Source organism: Equus quagga, chromosome 6 (genome assembly GCF_021613505.1).
Source record: "Equus quagga isolate Etosha38 chromosome 6, UCLA_HA_Equagga_1.0, whole genome shotgun sequence".
NCBI lineage: Eukaryota > Metazoa > Chordata > Mammalia > Perissodactyla > Equidae > Equus > Equus quagga.
Window position 1 is genome coordinate 1,862,942 of NC_060272.1, and position 18,645 is coordinate 1,881,586.

At 56.1% G+C, this 18,645-nt stretch overlaps 1 protein-coding gene across 2 annotated transcripts in view; it reads left to right on the forward strand.

Moving 5' to 3' along the window:
* The window catches only part of RASA3 (RAS p21 protein activator 3), an 87,518-nt gene that overhangs the window by 32,033 nt on the left and 36,840 nt on the right, over positions 1-18,645 (forward strand). Inside the window, exons 3-4 of one of the 2 annotated variants that reach the window (XM_046664659.1) lie at positions 10,908-11,011; positions 15,487-15,581. In XM_046664659.1, coding sequence (XP_046520615.1) covers positions 10,908-11,011; positions 15,487-15,581 — 199 coding nt within the window. Of the gene's footprint in view, positions 1-10,907; positions 11,012-13,941; positions 13,963-15,486; positions 15,582-18,645 lie in introns of those variants that run through there. The other variant, XM_046664660.1, reaches the window with a different exon arrangement.

Consider the following 18,645-nt stretch of genomic DNA (forward strand, 5'->3'; position numbering starts at 1 on the left):
GGCGCCGGCTGTGGAGGGCGCTGACTTCCGGAGCACGGCTTCCCGCCCGTTGTGGGGGCGCCGGCTTCTGGGAGCGGCGTCGTGTCCCCCAGTCTCCTCCAGCCCAGGCTTGTCCCCGAGGGTCAAGCATTCGTTGGCGAAGTCGCTGTGGAGAATGACGAGCCGCGTCTGGTCGCTGCGTCCAAGAGCGGTAGAGCTCGGCGGCCGGGCGGGCGCGGCCCGGCCCGTCTACGGGACGCCGGCTCGGCGGGAACCCCGGCGGCCTCTGGGGGGGTCACCTTGAGCGCGCTGCCCGAGCCCGCGGCAGAGGGGACCGGGGCCCGGCTCGTGGTCCTCAGAGCTGGGGGCCGGTCCGCGGACAAGCCGAGTGACAGGCCGTGTCCCAGGAAGGCCCCTGTGTTTAGGAAGCGGGCTGCGCCAGTGGCGGCCCGGAGCAGCGCCCGCGGCGTCGCTGTGCTCCTTTGTGCCGGTAGTGGGATCGCGGCGGCACTTTTGCTCATTTTTTTTTTTACGTGAAATTAGACAGTAAAACCACTGCCTTCCAGAGCTAAGTGAGGAGCCGCTGGCTCGTCGCACGGTGTCAACATGGGTGTAATTACAGACTCCCAAGTTCTGTTCTCGCCGAGAATGTTCCGGAATGAGGGTTCTCAGGGCCGCAGGCGCGGCCTCCGACTGGGAATCGGGAGGAGCACGTGGGTCTGTGACCTAGGAGTCCTAGGGCGACTTGCGCAGAATGGGACGGCCGTGTGTGGGGACGCCTGAGCTGAGCCAGACCCCAGGGCCTCACCGCGGGGGGAGAAGCTGTACGGGGCGCGCGGGGGAGCACCAGGGGGACAAGCGGCAGGCGGGGGGAAGCTGTACTGGGGGGAGCGGCGGGGGGGGGGGGAAGCGGTGGGCGGGGGGAGGGGGAGCGGTAGCGGGGGGGGGAGAAGCGGTAGGGGGGGGGGGGGGAGGGGAGCAGCGCGGGGAGAAGCTGTTGGGGCTCCAATGGGAGGAGGAAGACTGGTTCGGGAGTCCAGACTTAGGTTTCTCAGGGATTTTTAATAAAAACAAAGTTGTTGACTAAAAAACGCCAACTTTGAAATCACGAGACAACAGAAGTAACATTTCTTTCCCGGTATCTACTTTGCTGTTTCATTCTCAAGTTAAAGCTTTAAGAAGAAATTCCTTTCGCCGTGAAGGAGGCCTCAGGCCTGGATGTTGCACGCCCCTCGAGTGGGTGGACGCGTCCCCAGGGTCCTGGGCTCCCCGGCCGGAGACCCCTCGCGGAGCCACCGCGCTTCCCGCTGGGCCGCGTCCCCGCTGGCGCCCTGTTCGGGAACCAGGCCCGGCCGCCGGGCAGACATGTGTCACCCCGCCCTGCCCCTCCTGGCTCTCCCGCGTCTGGGTGGGGCTGCACAGTGGTGGAAGGGGCCTCCATGTCATCCGCGTAGGGGGCGTTGGGATTTGCGGCAGGTCTCCTGCATGAGGACTCACTTCCAGGGTGGAGACTCCGAGCGTCGGTCCTGTGCCTTCCAGTTGCCCAGGCGCTGGCTCCTCGGGTTGCCTTTGTCGGCGGGAGGGCCCTGGAGCTCCAGGCTGCGTGGGTGGGCGGCCAGTCCCAGTTTAGGATCCATGAGCGTCTTCTCTGGGTCCAGGGTGGCCGGCGGTGGTCTGAGCGTCCCTTCCCTGCCATTGGGCTTCAATCCTGCCCCAGTTTCCTCTGAACCACAGGAGGCTGCCTGGTGCCAGAACGTGAGGATTCCCTTAGAATGCCAGGGGAAAGCTCGTGGACAGCGAGCACTGGTTTGCTCTTATTGCACAAGCATTGAGCATTGGCAGCACGTGGCGGATGGCCTCAGGCCCCATTGGGGCCATCATCGTGGTGCCAGCTGGCCGGGTGCATGCAGGACGCTGGACAGAGAGGCTGTGGGTCGGCGCACAGCTGCATGTCCCTGTGTGGGAGGGGGCCAGCACCTTCACACCCTCCTGCCCTGTCTACTCTCTCTGAGCAGAGGGTCAGCATGGTTCCTTCCCTTTCTCCTCGTGGAACTGTGGGCCTGCAGCTTCTGGGACAGCAGGATGCCGCCGTTACTGGGTTTTCCCCCAGTGAGGTAGAACCCCTCGTCCGTAGGAGGGCATTAAAGCATCCCCATGGGCTGTTGCCATGCCCCACCCCTGGACTACCCCCTGACAGTCTGTCCGGGTCTGGGCCTTTCTGGGGTTTGCAGTCTGATACATTCCTGTGTTGCCATGGCCACCGTATAACTATGCTTCTCTCGAGGATGTTTGTTTCAGTCACTTCCAAAAACATCACTGGACCTTGAAAGACCAGTCTGATCCTAATTTGGACTTGAGGAATGCAGTTTCTATGTGGGGAACTTAAGGAGTGAGAGAACAGACGGCTGTGGGATGGGATTTGGCGTGTCACGAGCCACATGCAGTGGAGTGAGTCTGCACAGTGTCCGTGGACCCCACCATCACCTTGTGGGGAGCATCTTGGAGATGGGGAAATTGAATCTCGGAGAGGTGATGTAGCTGTGGGCCTGGGTGCTGGGTCAGGCTGGGAGGACAGGCTGCAGGGCACCTACTGTGGTGTCCGCAGCTCCGGTTCCTGCACAGAAGTCCAGTCTGGGTCACAGGGCTCTGGGGAGAGCATCACAGTTCCTGAGCGCAGTTCCTGAGCACAGTTCCTAGTCTGTCCCGGGCCTGCCCCCGAGCCTCCGCGTGTCCCCCAGACCTGGCAGCGGCCACCGTGGGCCCATCAGAGATTCACGGTCAGTGAGCACCCCGCAGAACCATCTTGTACTGGCCCCCGAAGTGAGACTGTCTCACCGGTGACACTGCCTGGGTGACGCTACACAGAGGCAGGCGGGACATTCTGTCCTAGGGTTTGGACGGGAACTGAGGGCTGGCCTGAGTCTCCTCCTGGGTGGGTTCACTGATCCTCAGTCCCTGACTCAGACCTGCAGAACGCCACACACCCATGTGCCTTTATCTCGCCCTTGTGACCGAATGGCTGTGTACCCTGGGGAGGCCTCTAGCGAGTCAGCCCGTGGCGGAGGGTCAGCAGGTGGCTGGGGGTCTTGTTCCTCAAGATGTGGTGCTACCGGAAGCAGGAAAGTTCCTCAGATGAAGAGCTGCTCTGGGATTTTAAAATTGCCTTTTGAGGATGTGGGGACAAATTTGGGAGAAACTAGAAAGGTTTTCCTCTTGGATCACCTGCAGGTGGCTGCTTTTCCGAGGGGCCGAGGGGCGAATGGGCGAATGGGCCGAGGGCAGCACCAGCCCTGCAGACTGCGGACCAGCAGCCCAGGGTGGAGCCTGCTCTGAGTTCTGCCAACACTGGAATGTGGTGTTTGGTTTGTTGAGATTTAACCCAGCGTTTGGTTAGTGGTTTGACCACACGTACACCTTATTAGCCCAGCTCAGGTGTGCAGAGAAGGCAGGCACCCTTCCTGGAAAAGCCGCCCACCTACCGGGCTTCCAGGCCACCTGGCTCTCGAAGGGGGCCTTGCATCCCTCTGGGAGCTTGGAGCCACTGCCTCTGGACACTCACTGGCCCTTGGTGGTGTCTTTCCCTGTAGCAGAGTGACAGCCCAGACTCTGAGGCACAGAGACAGTCCTAAGAATAGGCTGCTCTTGGAGGGCTCCGTGTGGGGCTCCTTGTTCATGGGCGAGTGGCGTCTCTGTCCACCTGGACTCTGGAGTGGTCTCCTCACCCTCCTCCCTCGCCCGTATGTTGGGAAGCTGACACAGGCGTTTGCGACACAGACATGAAACGGGGAAAACCAGGCCGGCTGCTTTCTCCTGAGCAGATGGGGCAAGGGGGGGAGCAGTGTGGGATGGGGAGTGGGATGGAGAGGGGAGGGGAGCGAGGATGTTAGGGGAAGTGATGACTCAGGGAGTGACTCACAGGGAGGTGGAGGTTTCTCCAGGTCCCTAGGAGGCCCATGTTGAACCTCTGGCTGCACATCTGTGCTCTGGGTGGAGGAGGCGGGAGGTAGGGGGGAGGCGGTGCAGATGTCCCCTGTCAACGTGGCCTCAAGGTGAGGGCATCTCCTGCAGGCAGATTTTCTCTCTTCCCAAGGGGGGCTCACTGGATCCCAGAATCTTCCTTCATCTTCTCCCATAATTACCAAGGGAGGAGGCTGGCTTGGAGGCGCATCTGCCATGCTGTGATTTCCTCTGTCACATGAGACAAGTCCTCAGGCTGCGTTGTTTATTTGGAAAGGGGGCTCTGGAGCCCTCAGGCTGCACGTGTGGCTGACTGCAGGAGTCAGCCCGCTGCTGACCACGCTGACCATGGGCTCTGCGGGACCAACCCCAGGCTAAGCCGCTAATGGGAAGGGATGGTCAGGCCAGGTAGTCCCTGAGACCCCAAAAGAAGACGCTACCTCCAAGGCACTGGAGATGGTGGGCAGTAGCTCCCCCTGCCCCCAAGGACCCGCCCTTTCCTTTTTTTTTGGAAACATCCCAACTCTGCTGCCCACACAGAGACAAAGACCACGTTTCCGTTGATCAGAAGGAGGGCGGCGTCTGCACCACCACAGTGGGGCCTGTCTGTGGACCCCGGTGGGTGCTGGCCTGGAGCGGGGCATTCGTCCACCTCTCTGTCTGCAGGGCTGGAGGGGGGGCCCACCTACCCATGATTGGACCCCACGCTCTTCTGGTGGAGCGCATGCCCGGTGATGACAGATACTGTTACCAAATTTGTGGTGTTTCTAGTTAAAGAAGATACTCCTTATGTGTGTGCATGAGTTGTCTTTTAATTTGCAGCACGAACGTAGTGGATTAATATCCCAAACATGAAAAGATGGGCATTTCAACAGAAAATGAGGCAGAAATCTCATACTGCTGGGAGAGGCACTCAGCCTGACCAGTACCTTAAATTTTTCCAGTGAAAGCGGTGGATGTTGTGCCATCTATTTAGTGAAGTGTGTGAATGTCGGTGAGGTCAGTGTTGGTGGGCACGGGGTGTTTCTGTCCCCATTTCTGGGGGGTCACGTGCATTATGCACCAGAGCCTTTGACGGTGAGGGGCCCTTCCATCAGGTGAGCCCCTGGGTGGACCGTTATCCTAAGGGGCCCATTATCCTAAGGGGATAGCCGGGCAGAGACTCTTTGCCCTGAGAAGCTGGGAGGTGGCAGGGTCATGGCGGCCTGGGTCATGGCGGCCTCGGTCATGGCGGGGGGGAGGGGGCAGCAGTTGTGGTCACTGCAGCCTCGGGGTTGTGTGGCCACTAACTTTTTATTTACTTATTTGGAAAGTAGTTGATGGCATGAGGTTGAAGGAAAAAGATGACTGTATGTCAGGATATATACTGTAATCCCTCTTTCATTTAGAAAACGTGTCTTCGTCTGTGTCTATTTCTACTCCGTATTAAGAGTATCCGATATCTTTAGAGAAAAAAAACCTCTAGGACCTACCACCCTAGAAAGTTAATTCTGTTTTTTGCTTTCTGACATCTTTATGTATTTCTCATATTTTGGTTTTTTAAAAATAGCTTTACTGAGATATAATTCACATACCATATAATTTACCCACTTAACACATGCAATCCCATGGTTTTTAGTGTATGTGGAGTTGTGCAGCCATCACCACAGTCAATCTTAGAACATTTTCATCTCCCCAAAAAGAAACCTGTTCCCTCTCACCACCCCTTCCCACCAGCACCCGCCCTGGCCCCTCGGCCACAGATCCACTTTCTGTCTGTGGATTTGTGTTCGTGTGGGTGGAACCATGTGCTCTTTGGCCTTTGGTGTCTATTTCTTTCCCTTCACGGTGTCCCAGACCCATCCATGTTGTGGTGTCAGGGCTTCATTCCTCTTAGGGCTGAGCTGCGTTCCCTTGTGCCGCCATGGCGCCGTTAGCTGTGGGTGCCTCGGTGTTTCCGCATCTCGGTTGTCGTGCACGATGCTGTGAACCTGCAGCTACAAGACATTGCTGGACATGTGTCCACTTCGCGGGTGTGTTCCTGGGAGCGGGGCTGTTGGCCATGTGGCAACTTTTCCCGTATGAAGCGCCGCATGGGTCCGCACTTCCCTCGGGGCGTGGACCCAGCATCTCTGCCTGCTCACGAAGTGAGTTGCTGTTGGCTCTTTGGTTCCAGCCCTCCAGCGGGTCTGATTTTGGTTTCACGATGTAAAATCCTCAATGAATTTTCGTTCTTAAAAAGAAAAGCAATTTCTTCTTTTTAGTTAAAACGAAAGGGAGTGTTCTTTTCCACAAACGTGTCCTTTTTGGAAGCAAACAAAATTCAGATCGTAAAGGAGTGAAAGAAAGAGAAATTCTAAAATTTACATGTAAGTTAATTATGAATCAACTTCCTGTGGAACGTCTTCCTGGGGTGCATGTGCTGAATCGGGGAAGGGTGGGATCAGGCAATGGGGAGATGACACCTTCATGGTAAAGGCCCGAGACCTTGGCAGTCAGGGCTGCTCCGTGTCTGCGCCACCCCCTTTGTGGGTGTGTCCTCACCTCCAGAATCCATGGACATGGCCCCTCGGCTTGGCTCTGCCGTGGAGGGTGCCCTGGGTGCAGAGCCCCTCTGTCCCTGTGGCACCTGAGACAGAGCGTCGTCTAGCGGACGGTGAGTGGTGCTCTGGGGTGTGGGTGAAATTCGGTGTCCCTGAAGAGAATCAGTGTGCCACTGTGAGGAGGGTGAAGGCGGTGTCTGACCTCACAGCTCTTTGCTAGAGGCTGTGCAGGTGTGGAGTCAAGGGTTCCCGGTTCATGACTCATCACCCCAAAGAGGGCTCAGGGGCTTGCCGGGCAGCCCTGTCGCCTAACATCCTCTCCAGGTGATTCTGATTTGCAGCCTGAGAGTGAAAACAGTTCCCCGTGGAGAGAAAAGAGACAGAGCCCCGCTTCCCGGGATGGGGGCCCGGGCGTGGGCACAGGGTGTTGGGGTCCAGGTTTGTGTATGGTGCCCATTTCCAAGGCATTCCCTAGAAACATCTGTTGCAGGAAGCTCCAAAGTGCGGCTGGGCCTTGGGACGTAGTTCTGGTTTTGCGTGATGGTGGCTTCAGGCTATCTCTTGGGACACCAGGAGAGGTGGCAGCTGCCAGCTTCTGTCTACCCTCTGAACCTTGGGACAGCAGGCCCTCCCACCCTGGACATAGGTGCTATCTCAGTGGGCCTGGGCTGAGGCCGCTGTGCAGGGCTCCCTAGTCACTGGAGCAACCCCCACTTTCGGTTGCTTTCCCGGCTCTCATCTCGTCCCACTTGGTTCTGGTCCTTCCGAATCTCAGTCACCCACCCACCTCGCGTCCCTCTGGACGTCCCTGTGGTTCCCGACAGTCTTAGTCCCGCAGGCACCACTGGCTTCCATCTCAGGTCATTGGGGGACGTGTTGACTCACCTCCCCATCTGGCAGTCCACCCTGCACATCCCGACCTAAGCAGCTATGTCTGAAGGGAAACACACCCCGATGTGTGTCCCGCCCAACTGTGCTGGTCCACTGCTCCCACTTTCCCCTACATGGCAGTTCAGCCTTCCCCCTCCTCACCCCTCTGTGCTGCTCCCAGCTGCTCACCTGAGGAGATCTCTCTGTGCTCCACCACCCGTCTGCTGGTCGGCTTACACAGGGCTGTCCCTGGGATCTGTCGCTGCTGTGGGTGAACTGTCTGCACTGTCTTCTCTATACGTCATGAGTCTCACTGCTTCTCCTCAGCCCACTGCCTATCAAAGCTGCACCTGACCCCTGACCCCAGGTCCCAGCTCCCTGCCCTTCTCTCACTCTGCCTGCCACACTGGCCTCCCTGTTGCTCCTGAACATGAAAAGCACGAGCCCCTGTGGCCCCAGGACCTTTGCACGTGCTGTTTCCTCTTCCCAGAGCCTCTCCCACCATCTTTGCAAGGTCCCCTCCCTGTTCACATGTTCAGATGTTCCCTCACCAGTAAGGCCTCCCCCAAGAGCACCCATTCCAGAAAGCAGTCCTGCCTCCCACCCCCGAACTTGCTCTGCTTTTCTTCACAGCCCTCACTGCCATGTGACGGTCTGTGATCGCATCTGCTTATCGCCTGTCCCCTCACCTCAAATGTGAGCCCACGGGCCAGGGCTGTGCTGCTTGCACCTGTACCCAGTGAGCCTCACAGAGGGCCATGTGAAGGCTGTTCAGTGTGGTCTGCGTCTTGCCTTGTGCCGAGTGGAGAGGGAGGTTCTGGACCCATCCCCACCACACAGCGGTGCGTCCTGAGGGAGCAGCCTCAGGTGGGCTGTGGCTGGAGGACCCCGTGCCGGGAAGTGAGAGGGGAGGGGCTGGCGGCACAGCCCTGAGGTCACAGGGTCCTCCTCTGGGAAATGTTGTCTCTGAGCTCTTGGCGGTTCCCTGGTTACCGCCTGGGGCATCCTGTCCTCCTCACATGGCTTGGGAGAAGCATGTCCATGGCTGGCGGCTGCCTCGTCAGAGCTTCTGCTTGAGTGCCAGAGTCCTCCAGCTGGGGCTGGGCGTCCGTGTCCCACGTGGATCTGACGGCGGAGTTGGGCAGGGAGCAGCGGCCGCAGCCTGCCTGGGATCCCGTCTGTCCAGAATCACATTGACAGGATGCCGGGTTCTTAAAAGGGCTTCGAGAGGGAGCCACAGGACATCATTTCCAGAACTCTTCTGTGTGCCATGTGCTAAGGCCCGGCTGGCGCATTAGAAGAGGCCTTGGCCCTCAGCGCCAGCTCCTGTCCATGGAGGGAGTGCCATGCTCATGGGCGTGCCATCTCGAGAACTCGCACCAAGTCTTTGGTGGTTTTAATTTTGACGAAGTCAAGCTCACTGGGTTTTTCTTTTAGTGGTTGTGCTCCTGGTGTCACGTCTGAGCAGTCTTGAGCTCACTCCAGCTCATGAAGACTTGTTCCTTGAGTTCCTTCATATTCAGCCTCACATTCAGCTGTGTGACAACTTTGAGGTGACTCCTGTTGGTGTGGGGTAGGGTCTCTGTCCATGGCTGGACCCCTCTGTTTCCGTCACTGGTGCTTGACGGGAGTTTCAGAGCCTGGAACCCTGAGCCCTAGGCCTCCCTCTTCCTTCTCAAGTGTGTTCTGCTTCCCAGCTGGGAGGGGTGGGCACGGGCTGGTGTCTGGGTTTCTGACCTGTCAGACCTGCCAGACCCAGCCGCTCCCAGACCCTTCCTCCTCGCTGACCCGGCTCTCCGACTCCCTGGTTTTTGGGTCCAGGTGTGGGCAGAACCTGTTTTGTCCTCAGTCTTGTGGGAGCCCCTCCGTCTTCTGCTTTCCTCTCTTTCACACCCCTACCCATCTGAGCTATTCCCGCTCTCTTGTCACACGCGCCTCCTGTATCATGAGGGCTTCTGGATCCTTGTCTCCCATGACCCATAGCTGCTCGAAGCTCCCAGCTTCATGCTAGCGACCTTCATCCCGTGCCTGACACCGTCCTGTTGGCTGAGTGAGCAAAGGCCTGAAGGAGCGCCCTCGTTCCTCAGACCCCATCCTCTGGGGCTGATGCCACCCCTTCTGGGAGGCTGGCATCTCTACCACCCATCCTGGGTCAGTCTCCCCACAGCCGTCCCCTCACTGGGGGTCTTGTTCTGGCTTCAGGCTGGTCCATTTGTCCCATCTTCCTGGGTGACTGGGCCATGCTGAGCTGATCCTGGGCTGCAGGATGAATTGCACACAGGGCGGTGCTTCAGGAGCCCGTGATTCTGATGGCGTGTCATGGGCCTGCATTTAGGGGATGTCAGTGCTCCAGGGCTTCATTACTGCATCGTCGGGACAGCGTGGTAGAAGGTGGACACCAGTGACACCAGGTCAAGCAATGGCACATCATGCCACCAAAATGCTGTACTTTATGGAATCTGTGTCCTTCATCAGTTATAAGGTGCGCCCTTATTTTATGCCTCACCAAGAAGCAGCAGCGCTAATTAATCTAGAAACAGTCCTTACCCTGGTCGCAGGAAACGTTCTGACTCCAGAGATGCTAACTGTTGGGGAAGGGGTCATCTCAGGATTGATAGAACATGGTTCTGGAATCTGGGATGGGAGATGCAACTCTGGAACTCTGCTTTGGGAGCTGGTCCCCATCCCTTTTTCTGGTGGTCGCGTCCATGTCACTCACAAACTGTCACCAAAAGCCTCCTGTGTCACCTTTCTTTCCTGCGTGGTCCAGGGCCACAGGCTGTATCAGTTCTTCCTGTTTTGGACTCAGCCATAAATGTGCATGAGGAGGGACTCTGGCAGACCCGAGGTGCTCAGTATGTGCTCCCTCCTCGCCCGTGGATGCAGATCCCGCTTGCTATGGCCTCTGTGAACCAGCGTTTGATAATGCAACCTGGCCCAACCAGCACAGTCCCTGGCTCTCTGCCCTCAATTAGAGTTCACAGTTGATTTTGTCTCCGTCTGTGCACTTGTGCATGGGTGATGGGCACAGGGTCTTTGTGCAGGGTCAGCCCTTTGGTGGGCAGGGGTCTTCACCCCCATGAGGGGCAAAGATGGCAGCCCAGTCAGGACTTTACGCTGACTCCTGGAAGAAGGGGAGCAGTGTCTGAAACTGGAACGCCGAGTTTACTTTTATGGTGAGGCTGTCCCGCTGCCCAGAGCTCAGAACATCCCCACCGCCCGGACACACTCAGCGGGCGTCGCTTTGTGAGGCCACATGTGTCGTGCTCTCTGGTTCCCTAAGCTGCCACTAACCCAGTGCAGCGGTCGTCATGTAGTGTGAGTGCCTTTGGGGCACGTGCGAGGCCGCATCCCACTAGGAGATTTACCACCTGCTCGCTGTCAAGTCCAGTTTTGCTCCAGTTAAGAAACGCAGTTTCATGTCTCAAAGGGAAATGCAGAATAGCGGTTCTTGGTGCATTTAGAGTGAGAGTACATGCGGCGCCCACGGTTGCGCTTAGTCTGCAGGCCCCTGCGATGCCCGCAGCTGGCAGCAGGTGGTACCTCAGAGCCTGACGGTCGCCTCTGTTGTTTGTGCAGCCCCTTCTACGGAGAGGACTTCTACTGTGAGATCCCACGGCGCTTCCGCCAGCTTGCCTTCTACATCTTCGACAGAGACGTCTTCCGGCGGGCCTCCATCATAGGTAGGCACTCCACAGGCTCCTCCACCCTCCTGGATGGGGTCTCGTTTGGCAGAAGTGGCATCTCTTCCAGGCTCCCCGCTCGGAGCAGCTGAGTCTACACGGCCTTTCTGGCTGTGCTGGTGGTGATGGCCTGGAGGCGGCATCCCCATGGCTGGGACGGGCTGCCTGTGCCTCACCACAGACTCACGCGGGGGACCAGACACGCTGGCAGAGGCCTGGGGGCTGCCCTTCAAGGTGAGGGAACAGTGACCCCCAAACCTGTCCCTGGAAAGCTTCCCAGGGCTCCTCCCAGGGTGGCTTGTAGAGGGGGCCCTGCCCACTGTCCCTAGGCAGACCCTCTGGGACTGCCGACAACCCTCCGTGGGGGTCAGGATGGTATTGGTTTCCTTAGAGTCATTGGGGTCCTCTTAGAGGTACCTGCGACACTCAGAGTTTTCAGGGTACTCTCAGAGGTATTGGGGTGCTCAAAGGTATTAGGGTTCCTTAAAGGTATGGGGGTTCTCTTGGTGGTCCTGGGGTGCTCTCAGAGACGCCAGCACATCAGTGGAGGGCTCCTGGAGAGAGTGAGCCCACTGTGAGTGTGGGGGAGGATGTGGAGCAGCAAAGACCCTGAGTCAGGGTTCCCCTCTGCCCCAGGAACCCCAGTCCTTTCCACTGTGGCCCCAGAACAGACACTGAGACACAGGTGTTGGCGCAGTGGCAGCCACTGGGGTCCAGGCACGTGGGACGCAGAGCTGTGCCTGTGTGCTCCCGAGGACACTGTGGGCGTTCCACTCCTGGGCAGCATTGGACTCTGACTCATGTGGCTGTTCATTGGCGCCCCTCACTTCTGGGGCTCGGCCAGCGCCTGCTCCCTGCCCAGGCCACTGGAGAGGTCCCCACGGATCCCAGCCACACACAAGACAGTTGTCCACCGCCCTACTGTCCCTCCCTCAGCCTTGTGCCATCTCCTATCCCTCCTGGCCTTGGTGGTTCTCCCACCTACTTAGCTCTCAGCTTGTGTCCAGCAGCCCCACAGGCCCCGTGGGGTCTGCAGCACCTCGGGGGAATCATGCTGAGCTTGTGGCCACCACGTGCTCATTGTCACTGGATAAGCCCCACCTTCCCCTCCTCATCCTTCCAGCTGACCCTCCAAGACTGCGTGCCCTGAGCCCACCCTCTCCCGAGCCCTGTGGTGGCGATGCCTTTTCTTGCTTGGACATGGCCTCCGTGGCCTCAGAGCTTGCCCCTTGCACCCGCTTCAGCCCACAGCCGCCAGAGCTGCCTTCTCTACGTGGGGCCGTCAGCTTCTTCTCCCAGTAGGAGGCCATGATGGTGTCCCACAGCCATGAAAGAGCTCAGAACACGGTTGGGCCCAGAAGCGACTCTTGCATGTGGCTCCCTGGCACATGGCTCAGGCTTGGGAGGCAGTCACTGAGCATGTGTTGAGAGAATGGAAGATTTTTGAAAATATCCCCACACATATTTATTCTATTTTAGAAAAGTGCTGTGTTTTATAGACAGTCTCCTATCTGAAGAAACCCTTTTCTGGGGTTAAATGCTTCTACTTTAGAACCAGATTTATACAAAAGAAAAGAAAGAAATTGTTAAGTTTGAGGCTACCCTGCCTGATTTGGGTAGAGAAGGTAATCTGTACTCCCTAGTTTGACTCAAGACCTTTCATAATCTGACCCAGATTGTTGTGTGGCTTAACTTCTCGGTGTCCACACTGGCCTTTCTGTCTAAACGTAAACACACCTGTGTGTTCACACACATGTGGAGCCATAAACACACCCACATGTGCATTCACACATGTGGAGCCATAAACACACCCACGTGGAGCCATAAACACACCCATGTGCACATTCACACTTGTGGAGCTATAAATATCCCCATGTGCACATTCACACACGCGTGGAGCCATAAACACACCCACATGTGCAGTCACACGTGCATGGAGCCCCACTTGTGTACCTGCACGGGGTCCGCTTGCACCATCTACTTGCCACGTCCTCTTAACACCAGAAGCCTTGTTAGTGCCTCTCGGTTTTCTGAAATCTGACTGCTTGTGCCCTTACGAGCTCATATCCGTCTATCTCCAAGCAGCATGCTTTTTCTTTGCTCCTGGGAAGGGAGCTTAATCCAGGCACCCAGCCCCATCCATGCTGGTGGACCAGACTCTCCGGGGGCTGAACCGGGAATTCCATAGTTTTATGAAGTTTCTCAGGTGCTCTTATACTTGGAAGGAAACTAACATGAGCTGAGTGCTTCTGGAAGCGAGGACCGCGCTGGTGTTTTCATGGGCATGAAGTGTGCCTTTTCACCTTCGTATTAACACTGGGTGTGGAAGTCATCTCCACTGATACATGAGGGAAAAGCAGAGGCTCAGAGAGGGTAAGACACTTGCCTGATGCACAGCAGCAGGTAGTGAGCTAACTAGTCAGATCTCCTGTCACATTCATAGAGAAGTGATTCCAGTGTGGGCAGAGACGCAAGGAGGACGTTGTGTCTACAGGTGTGAGCAGAGACGTGGAGGAGGACTTTGGGTCTGCAGGTGTGGGCAGAGATGCAGAGGAGAATGTTGGGTCTGCAGGTGTGGGTTGGGACGTGGAGAAGGTCATTGGGTCTGCAGGTGTGGGCAGAGATGCAGGAGGAGGACGTAGGGTCTGCAGGTGTGGGCGGGGACGTGGAGGAGGACATTGGGTCTACAGGTGTGGGTGGAAATGCAGAGGAGGATGTTGTATCTAGCCCCAAAGTGCCAAGCCTGAAGAGGAATGCAAACATCCTCCCACTTGGGGCCCACAAAAGTCCCCTGGGCCTCCTGGAAAGGAAGATTCCAGGGCCCCACCCCAGAGATTCTATTTCCTCCTTTGGGATAGGGCCTGGGAAGCTGTGCTTTAGGAAACTCTCCAGGCGTCTCGACGCAGGTGACTGGTGACCACACTTGGGGAGACACGGATTCACAGACCCAGGTGGGCGATGGGGAGCAGTGCTTCCTTCCAGCTGCATCCTCAGTTTCAGTCACTGCTGTGAGCTAACTTGAGTGCACACATGTGCTGTCGTGACTGGGGGCCTGATAGGCCTGTGTGTGCACATGCTATGTATACATCTGTAAATATACATATGTATAATAAAGTAAATATACACATGCGTGCACACATGCATGCTGTATAAGCTGACTGCCTCTGTGGGCACAGCGTGCACGCTGTAAGCTGACTGCATGCACACACATGTGCATACACTATGTAAGCTGGCTGCACACGTGTGGACATACTGTGTAGGCTGACTATGCATACAGATGCACAAACTTGCACACACTGTAAACTGCACACGTGCACACACTTCAAACTGCATACATGCACACATGTGTACATGCACTGTAAGCTGACTGCATACACATGCACACATATGTACACACACTGTAAGATGACTTTGCATACACATGCATGCATTTGTGCACACTGTAAACTGACTGCATACACATGCACACACTGTGAGCTGACTGTATACACATTTACACACGTGCGCACACACTGTAAGCTGACTATGCATACAGATGCGCACATATGCACAAACTGTTAAGCTGAACATACACATACTCGTGCACACATTATTTAAGCTGAATATGCACATATGTACACGTGCACATACTGTATAAGCTAAATATACAAGCAGGCGTGCATATGCCTGTGCACACTGTCTAAGTTAAACATGCACACACATATTCTAAGCTTTAGCTCATGCAAGCACACACACACATGCACACACACATTTTCATGAAGTCTCAGAGCCCTACCCAGCGATGCTGCCGTGTCCCCACTTGGCAGCATAGTGTTGAGGCAGGAGAGGATGGTGACGTATGCCCGGGTCTCACTGCCATGTGGCCAGGGGCCTGCCTTCAGTGGTTGCTCCTTCACCCCTGTCCTGTATTCCTCCCAGGATGCATCACATCTGGGTAGGGGCTGGGAATCTGCATTTCTGACAAGCTCCCAGCTGGTGCTGAAGCTGCTGATCGGGCACCACACTTGGAGATTCACTGTTTGCAGACTCCTTTGAGGCAGGGCTGTTTCTCATTTGTAGGAAATACCCCCACCCTGTGCCCCTGCCTCTCCTGCTGACTTGCTACAACCACCTCAGGTAATGTGTGAGGAGCAGAAGTGCTCATGACAGGTGGCCCATCCACACGCAGGCTGTGTGGCCATCAGGGAGCAGGCAGTGGTGCCTGCTGTGGGGGTGGGATGTGAGCTTTCTCCTGCTGGGGTGGGAAGTGCCACCTTCGAGATGAAATGTCACCAATGTTGCTCTTACTGGAAGGAAGATAGGGTGACATCATCAGTTTCCCCGATTATGTGTTTTGGATTATAGCAAATAATTGGAATAATTGGTGGTGATGATGGAGAGACTTGTGCGTGTGTGCCTTGTTAGGTCGGAGGCCTTGTTGGCTTGGAGGCTGTGTCCCCTCTGGTGACAGCCTGTCCTCTGTGCTCCTGTTTCAGGGAAGGTGGCCATTCAGAAGGAGGACCTGCCAAAGTACCACAACAGGGACACCTGGTTCCAGCTGCAGCACGTGGACGCTGACTCGGAAGTGCAGGTGAGGCCCTGACAGAGCCACAGCCAGGGCGCGGGGTCTGTGGGTGGAGGAGGCAGGCAGGTTCTGGTCTTCACAGGGGTGGCAGTTAGCAGGCTGTGTCCTTCATGTGGAGTAGATGAGTGCTTGCTAATTTTGTTCATTCAGTTGGTTATCGTCACACTTTGTCAAGCATGACTGAAGCAGCTTTGAAAACGTGAAGAGAACGTAATTGAAGGTAAAGAGAAAATAAAGCTGCTGGTGAGAGCCCACAGGCTCATCTCAGGACCCGCGTGTACTCCCTGTACTTGGCATAGAGGGCTGCAGCCCTGAAAAAGTCCAGCCAACCCGACTGGTCCAGCCTGGCCCAGCTGCTGCTGCCCGGGGCTGAGGAAGCACCCAGTGCGGCATGGTCCCCACTGCCTGGGGTTGAGGAAGCGCCCAGTTTGGCACAGCCCCCGCTGCCTGGGGCGTTGGGGCTCACCCTGCTTCGGCGGGCATTGTGTTCACGGGGGCTCACCCCTTTGTCCAGGGAAAGGAGCTACCCCCTTGCCCAGGACAGGCTTCTCCCCTAGGAGGGGAGACAGAGACAACAGCAGGGCTCCCAGTTCCCAACCTTCCCTGGGAGGCAGCTCTTGGACTTGGCAAGTGTCCAGAGAATGGCCGTCAGGATGGTGGCCTCTCCTACCGTGACCCTGGCTTGTGTGGTCCCTGTCAAGCCTGGTTCTAACCCCATACCAGCGTCGGAAACTCTGTGACCAGGAGCCATGACCAGACACAATGCCAAGACGCACGCACGGTTTCATCGGCGGCATCCGAGAGACACTGAGGCTTGGCGGGTGTGTGATGTGCGCAGGGTGTCTGGCATAGGTGGGCCCACTTGGAGCTCAGTGCCCCATTCGCCAGGGAAATGTGCGAGCAGTGTCCTCTTCCGGCCTCAGTTTCCTCTTCTGTAGTATGGGGTTTTATGCCTGATGTGGCAGTGTGGTGTCAGGCACACACTCGCGGCAGTCACTGCCTCATGAGGACTCCCACCCAGCTCCTGGTGGCATCTGTGGGTCTGGCCGGGCCTGCATGTCCTCACACCTCCTCATGGACCCTCAGCTTTGGCTGAGCTCTGAGGGTGGAGGCATGGTTCAGGGTTTCCACCTACTGAGACTGTAGCACACAGCCCTGGTGGCCCCTGGTGTTGACCCACAAACTTCGATAGAGACAGGAGCAGCTGGTGTGTGGGGTGAAGGGGCCGAGCTGTCGAGACTATGCTTCACAGCTCGACCAAGGGCCACATGCCCAAGGAGACTAAGAGGCACTGTGATCACTCAGAACTGACAGCTGTGCCCCAAGTCAAGGAGCCAGGTTCCAACAACAGGTGCACAGTCACACCAGGAGGACATGACACGTGCTCCCGCTCAGGTCACTTAGACGTCTCCTCCTTGGAAAAAAGGTTCCAGAACTGCTGTGCTGTGAAACAGTGCTCTGTGACGGGAACCATCCCTGCTTTTCATTTGGCAGTTTTCCCTGTCATTTTCATCCTGAAGTAGTATAGCCTGTGCACTATCATCAGAGTGGCTCCAGCTGTTTCACCCCAGATCTGAGTTTGAGTTCACTGGAAAGGGCAGCTTTTCTTTTTCTTGCCTTTTTTTCCCCTAAACTTTTAATTTTGAAATGGCTACACATGCACAAGAAGTCTCAAAACGCAGGACACAGGGAGCAATGATGAGCAGACCTGCCTGAGCTGTGCTGTTTATTCCTGAAGACTGACGCCGTGCTTTCTGCCATCCCTTGTGGGACATCCTGGTTGCAAGGTCCCAGCCAGGATGCTGACTTTCCTACGATCCACAGATCACTCAGATCTCACCAGTTTTACCTGTACACGTATGTACAAGCATGAGCGTGTGCATGCATGCACAAGCACAGATGTATCCTGTGCAGCTGTCACACTCAGTGGGCCAATATCGATGGTGATTACTAATGGAGGCCACAGCTGACATTGGGGTTGCCCACACGCAGTGCATCCTGTTGGTGTGACGGGGGTGTGGCACCCTGGGCTGTGACACAGAACCATGCGGACAGCTTCCAGGAGCAGGGGGGACGCCCCTCGTTAGTCATTGGTGATTCACATCCCCTCTTTCCTAGGTGGTCTTGCTGGAGGTTTATCAGTTCTGTTGATCTTTTCAAAGAACCAACTTTTGGTCTTGTTGCTTTTTTCTGTTTATTTTCTGTTTTCAGTTCCATTGATTTCTGCTCTCATTCTTGTTTCTTCTTTCCTTCTGCCCACTTTGGGTTTAATTTGCCCTTCTTTCTGTAGTTCCCTGAGGAGGAAGCTTAGATGAGTGATTCCAGGTCTTCCTTCTTTTCTAATATGCATTCGATGCTGTAAATTCCCTCGAAACACTGTTTTTGCTGCATCCTACAAATTTTGATAAGTGTTGTTTATGAAAAGACATGAGTTCAGGGGCCGGCCCTATGGCCGAGTGGTTAAGTTTGTGTGCTCTGCGTCGGCGGCCCAAGGTTTCCCTGGTTTAGGTCCTGGGCGTGGACATAGCACCACTCATCAAGTCATGCTGAGGCAGTGTCCCACATGGCACAACCAGAAGAATCTACAACTAGAACGTACAACTATGTACTGCGGGGCTTTGGGGGGAAGAAGGAAAAAAAGAAGATTGGCAACAGATGTTAGCTCAGGGCCAAATCTTTAAGGGAAAAAAATTCAAAATGCTTGTGACATCCTCCTTGGCCTCTGTTTATGGAAGGGTGTTTGGTGCCCAGATGCTCTGGGATTCCAGCTGTCCTTCTATTCTGACTCCTGGTTTAGCTTCTGTGTAGTCAGAGTACATGTGTGGTTTCTGTTGTTCAGCTGTGTCCCCGTGGGCATTCACCCTGGGTCTCTCTGGTGGTGTCTGTGGGCTTGGGGCCGTGCTCTCTGTTGTTAGCGAGTTGTCAGGTGGAGTCGGACCTGGTGGGCAGGTGCTGCTGTCAATTCTCAGCTGATTTTTAAACTTCTTAATCTCATTGTTCACCTCAAATAGGAATGGGAAAAACAAATGAGCGTTTTTAATGCTCTGTCCAAAGGTACTTTCTTTGACCA